At 35.0% G+C, this 19,555-nt stretch overlaps 1 protein-coding gene across 1 annotated transcript; it reads left to right on the plus strand.

Moving 5' to 3' along the window:
• The first annotated feature begins 2,012 nt into the window (after nucleotides 1–2,012).
• On the plus strand, nucleotides 2,013–18,569 carry LOC135686098 (inosine-5'-monophosphate dehydrogenase 2). Its single transcript, XM_065202264.2, has 18 exons — nucleotides 2,013–2,205; nucleotides 3,227–3,354; nucleotides 7,083–7,131; nucleotides 8,018–8,093; nucleotides 8,798–8,823; nucleotides 9,662–9,848; nucleotides 11,175–11,269; nucleotides 11,919–12,006; nucleotides 12,359–12,475; nucleotides 12,958–13,097; nucleotides 13,425–13,458; nucleotides 13,868–14,029; nucleotides 14,351–14,428; nucleotides 14,708–14,794; nucleotides 15,491–15,545; nucleotides 16,042–16,185; nucleotides 16,453–16,536; nucleotides 16,971–18,569. Exons 1-18 carry the CDS (start codon nucleotides 2,053–2,055, stop codon nucleotides 16,990–16,992), a joined length of 1,725 nt encoding a protein of 574 aa, XP_065058336.2. The 5' UTR covers nucleotides 2,013–2,052; the 3' UTR covers nucleotides 16,993–18,569.
• Nucleotides 18,570–19,555: the final 986 nt, after the last annotated feature.

Consider the following 19,555-nt stretch of genomic DNA (forward strand, 5'->3'; position numbering starts at 1 on the left):
TTCAAAGATAGTTTTTTACAATTTTTACAAAAATGTACAGTGAATCTTTTAATAACAGTCACCCCTGTGTAAGGACCACCTTCAGATTTGCGGCCAGAGGAAAAAGTCCCAGTCGAATTTATGGTCAAACTCTCATATAAAACCCTCCTCGCAGCGGCCATTTGCAATCAACAGCCAAGCGGCCACTTGGGAGTGCCCCCGATGCCTTATTTGACTTCCATTAACGGTCAAACAGGTAACGGTTTGCAATGAAATGAAAGAAAAATGCAAAAAAATCATTTCCTTTTAAAAAGTATGTATTCTTTTCAAAATCATTGTTTTTTTCCAGCCTGTTCTCCTTGCTTGACACATAACAGCGATTTAAAGTCCTAAGTTCTAACCCACCCCCACGACTTATTTCTTCTATTCAAGGTTCAGTGACAGGCCATAATTCGTAGTTCATAGCTTTAAAACACATTTTGTAAGTAAAGCAAGTGTATAAACAACTTCAATCCACCCTCTCATCCTCTTTCGACTAGCTATATTGACAAAATGAATATATAAAAAAACCCTCAATAGCCATCACCTCTAAAACAACGGCCACTCAGCTTGGTCCCCAATAGTGGCCGCTATTTGAGGTTCCACTGTACTTCAATTTTTGCAGATCCTCCATGTTCTTTAGAATTTGTAATTCTGGAGCTAAAATTTAATCAAATCAAACTAACTTTCTTGGAATAAAAAATAAATTCATATATTTCCAGTGTGTGTCTGTCCTGAGGTTTGACTATCAAATGTTTGGAAGCTTCAGTGTTATAATCATATGCTTTTTCGTATCAATTCTGATTTTTCCAATGCCACTTCTCTATAGTTAAATCTACAATCCCGGCCAAAAATATTTTAGACTTTTCAAGAAAACTTTATGTTTTCTCTTTCCTCTGAAAAAAGCTTCCCCCCTTTCCCCAATTCAATGTTGAATGCATGATTTTGAAGCCAAATGATAGAACTACAAATCCAACATTGCTTCGGGGGAAAGGGGGAATTCGAATTTACAGGGGCAAGGTAAAGTAGAAAATTACAAAAACTGCATTTTGTTGTCTCAACATTTTTGTCCGGGATCGTAGTTACGACTCCCTGTTATACAACTGTGTTTTTGGGCTTAACAAGCTAACAGAAAAAATAACAAAGTTTTTATATATTGCTATACTTCATTTCTTTTTATTCAGTTTTTCTCATATTGTTCGATGCAAAATTTATATTTTATTGCGGCTAGAGTTTCAACCACAGAGGTTTCGGTACTTGGGGTGCACCAGGGGTACATCCTCAAACGTTTGAGAAAATTTCCTCTGAAAGGGGCCTCTTGTTGTGACATGGCTTACTTTACTACCTGTACCTCCTCAGGTTTGAAATGCTTCTGACGACCCTATTCAAGCAATGATGACTCAACCTACACTTCAGCATCGATTTTTCTCAAGCTTACATCCCCTCAAGCAACTTTATTACCTAAAATATTAGGGAAATGCCGAAATATTCTCACATTCTAATAAGCATTTTGAATATGATAGGTGCTCTAATATTAGGCGATTTGGAAGACCTTGACTATATTTTTGTAGTTCTCTAACAATTTGCATTGTAAATCTAACAAAGGACATTAGAATACGTGACCAATAAGCCCTGCTGTTGCGGCACGATTTTCTTCAGATTATAAGTCAAAATAGACAGGATTAAATTGCTTTACAGCAAGTGAATCAAACGTGACCTCGTCCAAATGCTAGAGGAAACCCTCTTCAATCTCAGTGCTAGTGGAAGGAAATGTACGTTGGTAGAGAACCCCTGTCAAATAACATTCCTTTGCATTAAATCTGTTTTAAAGCATCCAGTTGTCGCTCCCATTTGATAAACATACCGCTTTGCGAAAGATTGTTTCCTTTAGTAAGTCTTTTTATGCATAATCTCATACAGTCCCATCTAAGTATCTTTTATGCAAAGAAATTGTTTTCAACTCATCCAAGCAAAAACTTTTTTTTCAACTCAGTTGGTTATATTGAGCAAGGTTCTCTTTTACCTAACAAAAGAATGAGTTTTGTCGAGGAAAAAACATCCGATGATGTAGCTTCCAATAACTCTTGGAGAAAATGGAGTGCTGGTTCAACTTTAGCAAGCATGGTCGGATTAATTCCTGAAGATCTACAGAGAAAACAAGATGAAAATATCATACACGAAAGAGAAGTACGATCTTTTGCTTTTATTCAAAAGCCAATTAGACATATCTAACATATCTTGAAATCTTGACAAGCATGTTCATGGAAGTTGGAAGATGTGAATCACTAAGCGTCAGTGGCCAGAGAAAGCACTGAAATATCAATTTTCTGGCATACAGATAATATGCCTTTTACAATTACGTTCGGTGCAAGGCACTGAAAAGAACCGTATAATTTTTGCCTTGTCGCTGTTTTAAATTGTGCTAGTGCTTTATAACTGCAAAACATTATAAAAGCCACTAGTTAGTATTTATTGTAATATTTTTCATTGCTTTGAGATGCAAATTTTTGACATATAGCTATATTTATTGCATGTGGACGCCAGGAAATTTTCTTCATAAACTACAAGTTCCATAATGTTTATTTGCCCGTGAATCACATTCAGACCATGCTTTTTCAAAGAGAAATTTGATTCTAATCGGATAAAACTTGTTCGAAATATACAGATTGTGGATATGTTTGTGTGCTATTACCTTCCTTTTTTTACTACTGATCATGCAAAATGACAAACGCAAATAAGCTCATCAACATGGGTCTGAAGTGAATTTCCCCATGTGCAAGAAGTTATTTTACAGTTTATGGCGTGGTCATCATTCCGTTACGCCCACATTAAACAAGGTGCTGCCATTGGTAGGGAAACACACGTGACTTGCATGTGACACATTCCTTATTACCACGCCCAACATAATACTGAAAAGGAGTTAAATAAAATCAAATTTGAACTTAACTGAGGTAAAAGTAGCACAAATATGTAAATTTTGATCTGATATATGTAAATTTTCAATGGGAAAGTCAAGGTCTCCCGCTGTTTCCATGTGTGAACAGGGTACGTGACAGTGTGACAGTGTCAGGAGAATCCAGTTAGAAGCCTCGTTTGTGCACAAGAAAACGTGTTTGAGTTTAGCACGAGGGAATGCGCCTGAAACTAAACACCTGCCTGTGCAATAAAAATTAAAGTCCATAATTCAAAATCACATCTTTCCATCCAGGCAGAAGGCAAAACAGCAGAGAATATGTCCAGTAAGAAAGACAATACAATGGTAGATGTCGACGTAATTCCTGAAGATGGCCTAGATGCCAAAACGTTGTTTGGATGTGGGGATGGACTAACATATGAGTGGGTTTTCTAAATCTTTCGTTATTGCTTTGAAAATTACCATTTCACGTTAAGAAGTCCTCCACCTTGATTTTATATGACAGATTATAGTTGTACTTTGAAAAGTTTGGGATTTTGACGCCAGTGTAATTTTTGATCAGTTGTCAAATTTTTGTACCCCCCAGGATGCAATGGGTTCAGCTTTTTTGTTTTTACAGCTGTAATCATGCAAGTTAAGTATCAACAACGATCAAAATAGCCTCATTTTGTTGAAATACGAATTATATATAGCAAACGCAGGGAAATACATCTCGCCCGAACATGTACAGCAATGCACTCCCTTGGGTTTCAGTTTCGAGGCATGTCCAGACGCTTGAGCATATTTTTCTGAGAATATCTGCAATGGTCATGTAGCCTGGGATCTAATAAGGCTTTGATGAGCAATTTAAAAATGTCAAAAAGTTTTTAAGTAGAATAAAAAGACCTGTTCACTTTTTTTATTAGACTTATCTTGTTACCACATGTCACGAGGAATGTAACATGAGACGGAGGGGACATAATTCTGTACATCTCTTCAGTTTTTGGCTTGTTTCTTTGTATTTACAGCTTTTAATTTATCAGTCAATTTGCACAAGGTAGTAGCACAAGTTTCTTGTCAGAAAAAAGTTTCTTTTGAGTGCATGTGCATTTTTAAATTACCGCATTTCCATCTTTTTTATTATTTAAGTATAAATTTTGAAATGGTGTAATAATCTGAAAGAAGAAAGATTCAAGCTAAGAAATATATAGCAGAAATGTATAATTGAAATATAATAAAGTTTTTAATTGGAGACAAATTTCTGGAGCCCCATTAAAATTGTTTTAATTAATCATAAAAGGAATAAAATAAATTAATCTTTCCTCAATCTTAGAAAAATTTTGATTGCATTGCTTAGTCATAACCTGAGGTTCAGTCAAGTTTTTACTCCGGATTTGGCTCTGATTACTATCATAGCAGTCTTAATTTACAAGTGTCCCCTGCCCACATCCTGCATCATAGTGTGTTCAGAGGGCATTTATCAGGAATGCAGCAGATATCTGCAACATGTGGAAACTGCAGTTGATTTCTTCATTTGGGGAACCATGATTATACATATCCACCATTCATTGGATTTCAACTGACTTTGCTCCTTAATTAACTCTTGTAAATGCCCATATTACCACATGATTTTACTTTAATTGACATTTTAATTTATATGCCAGAGGAAACATTTTTAAGAAGTACTTCATTTTGATTATCTGTGTACAGATAAGAGAATATAAATTGCACTTAAAACATTAATGTGCAACTAACCTGCTTTGATTTCAAAACAATGGTGTGCTGATGAGGGGGGCAAAGGGTCAAAATGGTGCCCCTCATTTAGCTATTCACAAATTTTCCTTCAAAATTTTGGAAATATGCAGAAAAGTACAAGAGCTCGAAAGTACACAGATTTATATCTAGCTGTGGCATACTGAGAGACCTTCAAATAAGGGGAGATGGGGTAGTCAATTACTGACAGGACGTGATAGAGAAGTTTCAAAAGAGAATGTTATTCTTTGTAATACTTAACAGTATTTTTGAGTATCATTATAGCGGCTGTATCATCAAACTGCACAATTGATAATCAGGGACGTCACTATTGAGGGTAGTTGAGGTAAGGAGGGGGCAGTAAGATCGTTCAAGAGTAAAGTAAAGACCGCCGCCATGGTTGGCAGCAAAAAATTGCAGAAAATACCTTCTAGAGATGGTCGGAAAATGCATCCAGATATTTACAACATTGCTCTAGACTCTGCTTTCTTCAAAATATGGCCCAAAGGTTGGTGCGAGGCAGGCCTTGTTTGGGTTTACTACAAATTTGTCTGAATGAAAAAATTACCTGAAGTTCTTTAGTTGCCTGGGGCGGCTTACAGCATTTTTAGTATTATTAGTCTAATAACAGTTTTCTCCAAAGCGATAAGCTTGTAGTGGCTGTCATTGTTTATTTTCGTAAACCCTGACTTGGATTCGTGCTCAAGGCACCAAATGTCAACAGACTTGTATTGAAATTCTTTCACCTTCAATCTCCCTTTGAAAATGTCAACAATAGCCCATGCTAACACCTCCGTTATTAGAATTGGGTTTCTAATAACGTGAAATTCCTTTGTTTTTACTCTGTGAATGTGATAGAAAACAGGGCATAAAGCCAGTTTATTAGCCTCCTCGTTCTTATAACGCATTCTGGGATATTGACCGCTTACTTCGTGAAACAAAATCGCAAAAAAAGTAACTACCATGAATCAAATTGGTTCTGTGCACTGGATTGTTTCTCAAGTTTTTTAAAAGTATGGTATAGAGCTCTGTTATATCCAGGATGGTCTGTTCTTTCTGTCTTCGAAGGCCCTGTTATTAGAAAGCCATTTCTAATAACGAAGTTGCCAGAATGTTGCTGGAGCCACATCGATAAAACCCATGAGGCATCAAAGGTCAGCCGTGCCCTTAGAACACATCGCTGTAGCAGGCCATCCCCGTTGCTGGCAATCGAGACACTGTTTTCAAGGTTGGCCTGAAATGAATAGGGGACTGAAGTTTTGAATTAATTTTTATGGCTATCAAAGCCACCGTTATATTATTTTCCTTTTTCGACAAGTAAACAGACTCAACATATCAGTTGTTTGAAAGCCTAAGTTCCCTGATAAAAATGGAGTGGATGAAGAGCCCTTACTGCCTTTACTGCTTTGCTGACTAATAACAGTTTATTTCTGGTGCCAGCTGCCCCTGTTAGTTGCTGACACCATCTTGTTGCAATACATTGTGTCAATCCACAACATCTATTTACATAATGATATCAGAACTTTCAATCCTTTAGATCTATATATCGGATCAAGCCCAAGATATAACTATACTGTCCGAGACATAAACTCTAAAATTTTGATGCTTCTATTTTCCTGGAAAATGCACTTTTTGAAGCAATTCTCAATAACGCAAGCTTTCGCTGAAATAAATATCAACAGACTGAAAGCTATTTGATGATCTTAATCAACTTTCTGGTGTCGTCATTTAATGTTATAACTTATGCAACATAATTTTCTTCAGATTGGGACATGATCTCTCAGTATCTTATCTTATAATTACTTATCATTTCAGTAAATTAAAACTCCTTGCACCCTCCCAATAATTTCATGAAATGGTGCCTAATTTGACACTTTTGCCGCCAAGCCCAAAATTATTGATGGGTTCCTCAAAAATACCCTACAACTCCTATCCAGGTATGCCCCTGGTATATACTTTGTGCAAGAATCATTTAGATTTAGCATGAGATCTTGAAATGGTATTTCACAATCGTTGTTAAGCGCATCAAAGTTTGTAAGAAAAACAAGGTGGTAACTCTTATCTCTTTAAAGAGATTTGTCGTGGTTTGTTACACAGTGTCCGCCTTAAGTATTGTTTGGTTCTTTTGTGTAAATTGTCCTTGCTCGTTACTTATTTGGCTAGGGCGCCTTTCACACCCCTTCAAGGTGACAACTCCTTTTGGCACCTGTGATGTTTGATCGGCCCCCCTGCCCCTTTTGCCCCCTGCCAGCATGCGACTGTTTCAATATAAAAACTGCCCCAACAACTGTGGTAGACAAGGAAAACCCTGGTGATTTCTAACTGTTCAATGATGTGACTGTAAAAATTTAAAGCTCAATTTTCATTTCATTGATGATTTAGTAGGTCATTGTTAATTGTCATTTTTCTTTCATTCTAGTGACTTCATAATTTTGCCTGGCTACATAGACTTCACAGCAACTGATGTGGTATGATATCTTTGCTTTGTTGTACATAAATATGGAAAAACAGTCAACACTGATTATAGTCACTCCACTTAACATCACACCACATGTTGCATAAAATTTAGACCCAACTGTTCATAACTATACAACTTAGCTCTGCTTGCAGTCATATTCCATTTACAGTCACATGTTTTCAAACGCAATTTTGTGTGACTTTAACCCGAGTCTACTGAATTGTTAAAAATTTCTTCATAATGTTGAATCTGGAACTCTAGCAATAATGGTCTTTTCATTTCACACCATTTCCCATCCATTTCCTTGTCATTTTCTGGAAAATGATTTCCCCAATTTTGATCTGAAATTTATCGCTGAATTTACCTGACGAATGAGATTTCCTTGACTGGGATTTGATAATTTTTTTCTTTTTGCATGTTATGGAAAATTTTCTGTGGGTATTTTAAGCAAATGATTTTTCTTCACAAAGGGTATAGAAAAGCCCAGTTTTTATTAAAAGAAAGAACATGCTCATTTATGCAATGATTTCCAGGTTCAAATAATCTGGTGTCCTTAGGCCCAAATAGCAACCTGGTGATGACCTAATGCAAATAAATTAATTAAAGTAAAAGAGATTGTAAGAAAGCAATTTCTCATTTTTTGAAGAATATCAATAAAATATTTTGATGCTTTTATTTTGCTTTTTGCATTTATTGTCCTGGCATAGCTCAATTTTTTGGATTAAATACCCAGGTTTATAACCCAAAAAAATAAAAGTTTTTAGATAATGATTTTTAAGGTTGTTGTTTCTATCTTATCTGTTTTTATGACAGAGAAAGTAAAAACAGAACTCTTGTTTTATTATATACTGTTCTATTTATATCTCTGATGAAAATTATTGTCAAATTCCTTTCAGAGTCTTTCATCAGCATTAACAAAGAACATAAACTTGAAGACACCATTGGTGAGCTCTCCTATGGACACAGTGACAGGTTATTTTAATTTTGATAAAACTAAGCTGTGTTCTTCAGTTTTATAGACATGCTACTAGAAGCATGGATTTTGATATCTATTGTTTTGAAATTCGAAAACAGAGCTTCTGTAATTGGTAAGCGCTCACCAATTCCACTGGCTTTATTAGCCATTGTCTGATTCATGCTTCAAATAAATTGTCATTGGTTAAAAAACATTTTGCATGAGAAAAATTTGTATTGCAGCTACTGTCGACTTTCTCACCGGGTGCAAATTTTGAAATATTTTACTGCACGAATCCCTAAAAAGTGCCTAAGATTTAATGCAAAAAAGTTAGAGATTTTTGCAAGCTGGAAACTATTTTGTCATGAGGAAAGCACGATAATTTCTTTAATTCAAGCAATCAGCACTTCACTTGAAGTAACCACACACTCCCACCTAAAAAGAAAATTCTTATGATGAAGGTGTCTAAGAAACCCTTTTCTGTTCGACAGGTCTGTAATTGATAACAGGATTTTTATCCTGAATAAGAAAACCTGTGTAAATATTACTAATAATTTTTATTATTATTATTATTATTTAAATCATTTTGACTAAGGAACTATTAACCTTTTTCTAGAAATACAAATATTAAGCAATATTTCTTGCAGAGATGCTATTTTTAAATGAATATATCCTTTACTTTGTTTATGACTCAATTGATGTGTATATTTTCTTTCTATAGAATCTGAGATGGCCAAAACACTAGCAGTAAGTTTTTGTTGTATTTTAAGATTTCTTTACTCATCACTGTTTGTTGTTTGCAGAGCTGTAAAGTATAAATGGCAAAGAGTTTTATGTTATGCATTTTGTATGCAGGTCTTACTTCAAACAATACCTCAATGTCTCACTTTTAATTGACTGAAACGCACTTGTACTCAGATGTATTGAGATACTTCAAATTTATGTAAATTGAAATGATATTGAAATTTATGTTAAATTTTTTTAGAATAAAGAAATCTTTCTACTCAGATATATTTATTCATTTTTCCAATCTCTAGTATAGTCTCCGGATGTCCTTGTAACATACCAAATCTCTGCCTGATTATTAAATATAAAGCTTTTTGTATTTGTTGCTACCTAGCATCCGAAGGTAATTTTTTCAGGACACTGAGAAGCTATGCTTATCGAGCAGTGTCCTGGTCCTTCTTCTCGATGTGACCACACCTTGTGATTCCTACGCCTAGAATTACAGAAAGCTGAGGAATCTCCCCACTCTGGGTGAAAGTATGGTCATGCCAGGGACTCAAACCACAGACCCTTGGGTCTGTAGTCAGCACCTCTAGCCACTGAGCCATCCTCGCATCCATCTTCTTTTTATATAAAGCTTCTCTTTATATAGAAACATAATGTAGTCAGATATTGATGATCATTTCTGTAAAGGTTTTATTGATTGAATCTCATTTTGTTTGTATGTATACTGATAATTATTTCAAAGATTTTGATTTATAAATTTTTGTTTAATGATAGGTTGCATTATCCAGTCATTTCCACAGCGTATTTGATAGATCTTTTAATTTTCAGTTAAATTTATGTTTGCTAATTTTAGCTGCTTGGTGGAATTGGGATAATACACCACAACTGCACAGTGGAATTTCAGGCAAATGAAGTCCACAAAGTAAAGAGATTTGAACAAGGCTTCATTCTTGAACCAATTGTGTTGAGTCCAAGTCATTCTGTCAAAGATGCTTTGGAATTAAAAAGGAGGTTTGGGTTCTCAGGTTTTCCTGTCACAGGTGAGTTTCTAAAAAAATATTTATCAGTAGTTTTTAACCAGTTTGTTAGTATTTTGTTACAGGTTTTCTACCCTTTTTCAGTAAGCATACTTAGAAACTCTAGAAAAAAGTAGATTGACGTTTTTAATTAATCAAGGATTCTGCTGGAAACAGCAGCCTTTTTAGACTATGATATCCTATAAATTTATCACCTTCTGGCAGACTATTGCATTTCTGTTATTTAAGCACCCCAAACTTTGCACCGTGATTTCCTTTTTTCTTGACTTGGCCAAGGTAACCTCCCATGAGCAAGATGTTGAGTTTGTTGTGGAATCTTTTGCCAGTGACCCACTAAATATGATCCAGTCACACTGAGGAAAGTTTTTTTTCAAATAAAGGCTGAAAAACACGATCAGTTTTTTCGTCAGTTTTTGCTCATCAGTCGAAATATGTGACGTTTTTTTGACTGACAAGGCAAAACTATTAGTTTTTTTTTAAATCTGACGTGCTCAACTTTTTAGTCAAACTGATCAGTCAAAGCCTCATCCGAAGCGGAAAGCAGTGGTTATCACACCAATTAATGGATTATCTATGACATATTTTGAGTGAGCAATAATATTTTTTGAGGCAAACATCGGGTAGCGAAACTTTTTAAAGTAAATCTGAGTAAAAACAAGCTTTAACATGGCTACGAGAACGAAAAAGGTTGAGCGAATAGAAACATTTTGTATCAAGGCCAACAGTTCATCGAAATTTTCTGCTTTTATCTTTTAAAACTTCTTGTATTCATCCTTCTCCTGTTGGCGAAATTCCCTCAACAATGTATCATACATTCAAGCTTGCGGACGTTTTTGTAGCTATGCTTTTACTCATGTGGACCTCTGTTTTCTCCTCCTTTTTCGTTTTGAAATCGTGGCAATAATAATTACAGCTGCAGCACGTTCTGTGTTGCTATCCATCGCAAAACTGAAAAATTCTGCTGATCGTGTAAACACGCGCTCCTTCAGTTAAACTGATGAAAAAACGGATGTAAAAATTTTTGGGAAAAACTGACAGAGAAATACTAATTGTGTATTTCAGCCTTAACTCAAATCAACATATTTTGCAAAATACCCTCGCTGACATGCAATATTCACTGTCAATTTGTCAAAAAATGTTCAAAGTTTTTCTGAAATCATTACTTTTGGTAAAAATGTTTTTCCTGTAAATCTAATGTCCAAAATCAATTCATCCGGAACATCTCACTTAGTGTAGTTTCATCTTAATTTCGGTATGACTACACTTCTTTTATATGTCTTTAAAATGAAGCGAAAATTTTGGACTTTTACTTTTGTTTGCTTTTGAAAGATAACGGAAAAGTTGGTGGTGAACTTCTTGGAATGGTTACACATAGGGATACTGATTTTGTCACTCAGGAAGAGCACCAAAATTCGGTTACTGAGGTCTGTTGTCAACATTTATGGTTATTGTTTGTATTTGAAAAGTAGAAATGTAAGAGATGTATACATATCCAAGAAACGAGGCTTTTAAAAGTTCCTTACAGGCAATACAAGATTAGAAGTATGTGCATATATCTGGTAGAGATACGGGAGCATATCTTGTACACTTGCTACCAAGTTCTAGCCCACGACCTCTACAATATTCCAGACCTATTATTTGTTTCATTTGAATGTTTTTCGGTCTTTATTTCATTTGCAAACATAGCCTAAATATCTATTTTTATTTCCAAAATCTCCTCTTGGAAGCTTTTTAGGAAGTAATTGTTAACTGTGTTACAAGCAATTTTATCTTTTGAAAATCACGTCAATTTAGACTTAATGATGACCGTCAGGTTCCCTGAATGATCAACTGCCTTAGTGTTAGAAGCCTCCTAATGAAGCATTGTTTTGTCAAGCAAATATTACTATGTTTTGTAACTGCTTTAAAAAACACCAAGGCAAAGTGCCTTTATCTAGATGAGACCCCGTTCTCCAAAGGATTGTAGCAGCAATGGTTTGTTCCCATCTCAGATTCCTATAGTGTTTTGGCAGAGTATAATTTTCCATGTTGACAAGGGAATTTTGATAAAGGGAAAACGGGCGATAATTTCAGGTGATGACTCCACGAGAAGAACTTGTAGTTGGCCAGGCTGGCATTCACCTAAGAGAGGCAAATACAATATTGCAAAAGAGCAAGAAGGGTAAGTACGTTCAACTTTGATGAGCCCACAGAATAAAGCAAAAATTTACAGAGTTAACTGCAACAGCTGCTATTTAAGTGTGTATGCTTTATAGTTATAAGAAATATTAAGCTGCAAGTACAGTCCGTTTAGAGTAGCTCAAAACCCTAGTAATTCAATACCGTAATTTATGCAATGAGAATGGGAGAATTATTAGTGAACCTTTTTTCTGTACAATAAAAATATATTTTAGGACTTGCAATTACATTGTTTGGATGGGAAACGTTTGATTTTTAAAAATGCTTAATTTTTACAAAAAAATTTTTCGCCCAGTGTTGCTTTTGATTGATCGTGTCTCTGTACAACCCTTTAGGTAAACTGCCTATCATCAATGCTGAAGGCAAGTTAGTTTCATTGATATCAAGAACTGATTTGAAGAAAAACAGAGAATTTCCTCTGGCTTCCAAAGATGATCGTAAACAACTGAGAGGTGAGTTATCCACTCCTTTTTTTAGCTGCTGTTATGAAATAATGATAATATGAAGAGATACTATAGCAACCTGTGTTTCTGATTGTATTGAAGAGGTTCTGCCTCATTGGCCTCATCTGGCATATTTTTAAAGGCTGTACAGGTAAATGGTATTTACTTTTTAAACTAAAGGTATCTAAACCTAACAAAACCCCCCTTTCTTGTTACAATCACTGTGCCACAACCGTCTTACACTGGTGATCCAGAAAATAGACTTATAGTTAGTTTAACAAATGCCTTCATCGTTGACGGTTTTTACTCAGAAGTTGTAAATGTGAGAACGAACAAAGTATTTGTATGCTTCACATATCATCTTTATTGCTACTACCACTGTTCTACTTTCACGATTTCACGAAAGACGAAACGTTTCTCAAAATCAGGTATCAGTATCTGAGTTTTTAGTATCAGAGTTTTGCATTTTGATGTTGCTTTTTTGTATACAGTTGGTGCTGCCATTAGCACACACCCGGAGGATCGTCAAAGACTAGAAGCTCTCGTTCAAGCAGGAGTTGATGTTGTTGTGTTGGATTCATCTCAAGGCAATTCTAGCTACCAGATAGAACGTATCAAGGAGATAAAGCAGGTTTCACTTCAATATTAATTAGCACTGTTTATTTTCATAGTTCAAGAGATATTCTCCATAAAGCATCTAAGCCAAAGTTTCAGGTCAAGAAATATTTTCAAGATTGTCAAATGATTTCTGCCTTGACTAATATGTTGCACTTTTTCGGCAATGAAAAAACATGGACAAAGCCTCTCCTTAAATCTGAGCAAGAAACGTTTTCTTTTGTTTGTTTGTTCTTTTGTCCAATTGACTGTAGTTTTCTTACTTTGTACGTCTTATAATACTGTTAGTACCATTGAAGGGTTTAATTTTGCAAAAAATTAATTTGATCTTCTTAACTTTTAGAAATATCCTCAAATTGATGTGATTGGGGGCAATGGTAAGTGACTCATTTTATTTCTCGATTCTTACAACAATTGAGATAGGTAAAGGAAATTAAAGATACTTCTTTTTAAGAATTCTTTTTCAGTTAAAGAAACTATACAATTCGAAAAGAATTGATTTTCAGCAAGTAAATAAAAAAAGCTTGTCTGAATAAAATGGATAATATTATTTGGCCCAAGCTCAGTAATGCATCAAAGGCTGAACTCTGTCAACAACATTGATTTTCATCCAAATTATTTATCCAGCCTCGTAAAGGCCTTAAAATCGTAATGGCCCATAGTAGCTTATGATCTAAATCTAAAATCTAGGTGTGACTTGCAAGCTACTTGACAAATATCGTTTATGATGACAGAATTTTCTTCAAAGATAAATTACTCTCATAGTTATATTTTTCTTATTCATAGTGGTGACGGTTTCGCAAGCCAAGAATTTGATAGATGCTGGCGTTGACGCCCTTCGAATCGGAATGGGCAGTGGATCTATCTGCATCACCCAAGAAATAATGGCGGTTGGACGACCTCAGGCCACAGCTGTATACAAGGTCGCAGAGTATGCAAGGAGACGCGGTACGAAATTCTTATATGTATTTGATAAAGTTCTAATAAAGTTTCACCTCTTGATAAACCAATATTCTGAATAATGAATGATAAAGGTTTAGGACCATTTTTATTATATGAAATTTGTAGGGGAAAAGCTAAAGTATGGGCTAAAAAAAGACTGGGAACCAGTGATGAATATTTTGAAAGCAGCTTTTTGTCGCCTAGAATTTCTGATTATCACTAATTTTGAAACTTTACCTCACAGTTGCTATTGAAGTGATCTACTTAACCAGTATTTTTATTTCACAATTGCATCATGAATTCATTTGAAATTGTTTCTTTGCTTAGGTGTTCCTTGCATAGCTGATGGCGGAATAAAAAATGTAGGCCACATCATCAAAGGGCTTGCACTTGGAGCGTCCACTGGTGAGATCGAGTTTATTCTCAGTTTCTGTCTTGTTTTGCTTATTGTGGTTTTTTTGGTAACAAGTGATCCTAAGTCTATGTGTTTTCTGCCTATTTTTGAGGCTCATTTTGTGCACTTTTGAATCTGCTAAAAATAATTTTTGAATTTGCAAGTCTACAGTTATTAGGTTTGCCACTTTGAGTTTTAAGATCTTCAGAGTAAAGAGAAGGACACTAAACTGGGAAGTGACAGCCCAGCTTTTTCATCATTTTAGATTTCATTAGCTTTGTCTTTTTCAGTGATGATGGGGTCTTTATTAGCGGGGACGCAGGAAGCTCCTGGTGAATATTTTTATGCTGATGGTGTTCGACTGAAAAAGTATAGAGGTAAGACTTAGTAGAGGTCAAATTTATGCGTAACTGAGGAATGGTTGGCAATTTTGTAAGCTTAGTTGCTGGAAAAATGTCTTCGTAGAGGATGGGACAGGCATGTTTATCTGGGCGTTCTGAACTTAAAGTGACGGAATGTCTCATCTCGATAGAAGTCTCTTTGTAAATTTGTATCAACTGGTAGTGACCTAGTCTTTGAATATCATTCTAGTATCAAACTAATTCACAGTAAGAATATAAATGTAACAAAGCATCCATTAATTAATATGGCGTTTTGAATTTGGATTGCGAGTTTTTTTCTGCATTTGCTGTCCAGATGATTTTGTCCATTTCGGTCTTTATACCTAAGTATATAAAAGGTTTACTTTCAAAATAGTATTTCCATTTTACGACATTATCAAAAAACCACTTTTAATACATTTTCAAAGTTACTAGTTGTTAGTAGTTCAACGTGAGATCCGAGCTTGTCCGGGTAAAAACCTATTTTAACATAGTTTTGATTAAGTTAAATGGCTTTAAATTTTCTCGAGCTTATATCTATGAAAGATATTTAATTGAATTGTGTGTGTGTCTACCTCTTTATGTGTCGTGCTAGTCTTTCACTATGTTCATTCGAAAGCACTTCAATGAAATTATGTGAAGGAAGGTCGTGTTGCTGTATGGTTTTGATAAATTTTCATTTATTTCGTTTAGGCATGGGGTCTTTGTCTGCTATGGAAAGCAAGGGCAGTCAGACAAGATATTTCAGGTAAGGAGTGAATTGAATCTTGTCTTTTTTTATTTATTTCTACTTGTTTATCTATTTTCACTATTGATTTGTTTTATTTGTTGTTTATTTGCATATCTGCACTTGTTATTAAAAGTATCAATTGAAATATAGGTATTTCTATTGCGTTTGCAAAACAAAATGCAAGGGGGATTGAACTGGTCATTAACACTTAATCGCTTACTCCAAAGTATGTACTAAAGATTAAGCTAAGTTTGCGCAAAGTGAGAAAGTGCAAGAAGTAATGTGATCATATATATATTATTTATCCAATAAAAGCGAAAAATTATTATCTTTAGACGGGGGTTTGAGTATTGAATAAACAATGAATTAAGTATAGGATAAAATTACATTAAGAAACGTGCAGTCCTAGTGTTCCTATGATTCAAAATAATGACCGCTTTTGATTTTTCGAATTAGATGACTATCGTCATAATCATAATCATGATTATCATCGTCGTCGACATCCTAATTTTAGTGAAAGTGACCGGATAAAAGTGGCACAAGGTGTTTCTGGAAGTGTACAGGACAAAGGAAGCCTTTATAGATTTATACCGTATCTGATTGCCGGAATACAGCATGGTTGTCAGGATATAGGTGCATTGTCTTTGTCGGTGCTGAGGTGAGCCATCGCCATACTTATGAGGTGTTCTGCCGCATTTTCATAAAATGTTTTGTCCATGTAAGAAACAAGGTTTATACCATTGGAGTACAGGATTTTTGTAAATAGAAATCTAAACAGCTTTTGCATCCGAATTTCATTCATATTTCATCGTTTTTTGGCAAATGCACGAAGACATCTTGCATCATAGATTAAGAATTATGAGTAAATATATTCTAAATTCCATTCTATGCTTTTTTACTAGTCTTTTTGTTTCAATTGTCTTAGGTCATGTATGTACGAGGGAAATTTACGGTTTGAGAAAAGGTCACCCTCTGCCCAGGGGGAAGGATCTGTGCACAGCCTTCATTCGTAAGTCTTTCCCATCATCTTTAATTCCTTAGATTTTTATGGTTGAATTTTATTATATTTGATCTTGCTTTTCATGTTTAAATTTAATTATATTTGTGATCCATTATCAGAGATGCTGTTTTTATTCAATCGTTTTTGTATGGAATAGCCTGCCAGACAGTATTGTGATGCAGGCAAATTCGGATACCTTTTACAAGCTATGTCGAAATCACCTCAGTAATTTTTTAGGTTGTAGTTGACTGGACAGACATTTGTATGACCCAAAAGGGTTGTTAAATGTAAATGTAATGATGATGGTAAATTTTCAACAAGTTTGTGATTACTGTCGTGGATCCTGTAGTTATTGTGGGACTCGAGTGTTTTTCATAAATTTTATAATTTTCATAAGTTTCTAATGCCCTTTCTTAGAAAGCAATTTGTATTCTTTCATCCAGGTATGAAAAGAGACTGTTTTAGCTAACATGCTGTCTCAACATTGGGTAATCAATCTAGAGGCTCATGACGAAATTGGGTAAAGATGCGCAAAGATGCAGATGAAAGGGTAGTGTTAGAAATTGGACACTTTTTCCAATGAATTATATTCCTCAATAGCTTTAGTCACATATATGAAAAATATTAAAATTAATACCGAGATCTAATTTTTTTAAATTTTCATTAATCGTTTGTTAGAAGCTAGATTGGTCCTCGTACTAAGGGTGTCACAAGTATTTTCTCGAAGAGAAGGCCAGCTTTCCCGCTTAGAGGGCTACCCTTTCTACAATATGACGCGCTTTGCCAACAAGGGGGCTTGTTTCCCCGGCAAAAGTATTTACATCCGTTGCTCGTGGAATTTAACATGATACAATCACAAAACTACGGGCAGGGAGTGGCCCTCTCTGTCCCTTTTGGTGACATTCCTGACGTCTCCTTTCCTTATTCGCGCTTTGCTTAGTTAGGCCAACATTTAATCAAAGTTTGAAACCAGAGTCCAAAAAACATGATCACGTTTAGATGATCACATATCACCTCCTTGTTTCATTGGTTCTTGAGGATAGCTACTAGATCTTGAGGGTGTTTTTGTAGGGTAACAATATACGTTCTGCTGGAATTTGTTTGAAGCTGGTCTAAATTAACATGTTTTAGGAACAACAAATTGACTACAATTTTCGCAGTGTTTTAATTTAAGGGATTACAGAGGCTTTTTCCATCAGTGAAATTTGGCTTATTTTTAATGAGCAATTTATAATTCATTTTAATTTAGTTAATTATTACTGAATAATTCCAAATTAATGTCTAAGTATTACAAGTTTCTATTGCATATGACACTCAGCTGACATTTTGCAAATTAATAGTAGCGTTTGCATTACCCTGTCCAGTCCCATTGGCTTTCTGTACTTCAAATATTTTTTCCTTTCCCATTTTACCAGGAGAAAATTCCGCGAATAACCCCATAATTTGCAAAATATTTTGTTTACTTATATTGTATAGCAAACTAAAAAAAATCAACATTTGCAGACTTGAATTTTATGCTCTTTCTCCTTGCATGGCAAAGATTCATCGGCACGTCTCAAGCTCCAATATACACTTTTAAAGTTATGATTTGTAACTATTAAAAAAGTTGATAATGAGATTGATTGCCAATAAAGGACTCCGTAAGTGTTTTGCAAATATTATTCGCATTTTTCAAGATGAGCACATAATGTGTTCTGTAAACACGTTCAAAGTAATACAAGATCCGACTTGATTGTACCAAAATACTTCAGATCCACTGCCTTTGAAGACTTACGATATTAAAGTGCCTTAATACGCTTGGAATGATCTTTTAATTTTGTATTTCATAAGTGTTTGCGCTTTGAATCTCGACGCTCTTCAGTAAAAGAATTTGAAAATTCTTCAAAGTAAATAGCGAAATATGGAATTTCATTGAGGGGATATCGCTCGTTAGTAAGCTGTTCTACAGCTACGTTGGTCCGTAAATTAAATATGATTGAATAGTTATGTTAATGATTAATTAAATTGCGTTCTTCTTCAAAAAAAACAGCAGTTCCATCAAAGTTTCATCTTTTCACTTAGATTCCTTCGCTCTAAATCGGACACCATTGCTTTCATACACCTCGCTTGAAAGATGACTGATTCCCAGATCACATTTATCCTTTCCCCATCCTACTCCTTCGTCTGTAATTGTTCGCCTTACTTCATAAACCAAAGTTCAATCCATTTAAAACAAACCCTCTGCTTACACTGTTTTCTTTAACTGTCAACAAGAAGCAACAAGTATAACTTTCAAACACCCGCCTTGCAATCTCTTGTAAGTTTCTCAGCCTGTTTATTTTAAGCTTTTTCAAGTAAGATTCTCTGAAAACAAAGCAAATATTTTGCTGCACTAGCTCACGTGTCTTTGCATATCGTTTTTAAATCAAGATCTTAGGAAAGTTTTTTATTCTCGTTGTTTTGAGACGTGGTATGTATTCAAGAGAGGTGAAGAAATCTGTAGAGAAATGCTCTTCCTGTTCCTAGATCGATCGCAGTACTTTTTTCAGAACCAATGCAATAAATCGAACTCACTCAAGCAGCTTTAACGCCCCTGCCTACTTTTAGGAATGATCAAGGACTTTTTGAGTTATATCCCGCGCTTTGATGATTTCGAACGGATTAAGCAAAGCTTCTTTGAGATGGGCGTTTAAATAAATATTATGACACAAAGGGGCGTTTATCCCAGGGATTGAATCGCAATCTGTTCATTAAAAGCATTACGGCATCGAAGTATTACTGAATAGAAGATCTCTAAAGCGGTTTAAATCAGACATTTTTTAAGTTGAAATGGTTCCGCGAAAGCCGGTAAATTCTGGGCAACGTTCATACGAGGTAATTGAATTGCCCTCAGAAGAAACTTCACCTGAGTTTTAAAAGGTAAAAGAACTTTTAATCTGATTTTGATAAATAAACAGTATACCTTTGATATCCAGCCTACTGGACGATGGTAACAGATAATGATTTGCATTTGAACATAGTTTCACAGATTTTATGATAGAAATAAAGT

Source organism: Rhopilema esculentum, chromosome 6 (assembly GCF_057945365.1).
Source record: "Rhopilema esculentum isolate cy_ngs chromosome 6, ASM5794536v1, whole genome shotgun sequence".
Taxonomy (NCBI): domain Eukaryota; kingdom Metazoa; phylum Cnidaria; class Scyphozoa; order Rhizostomeae; family Rhizostomatidae; genus Rhopilema; species Rhopilema esculentum.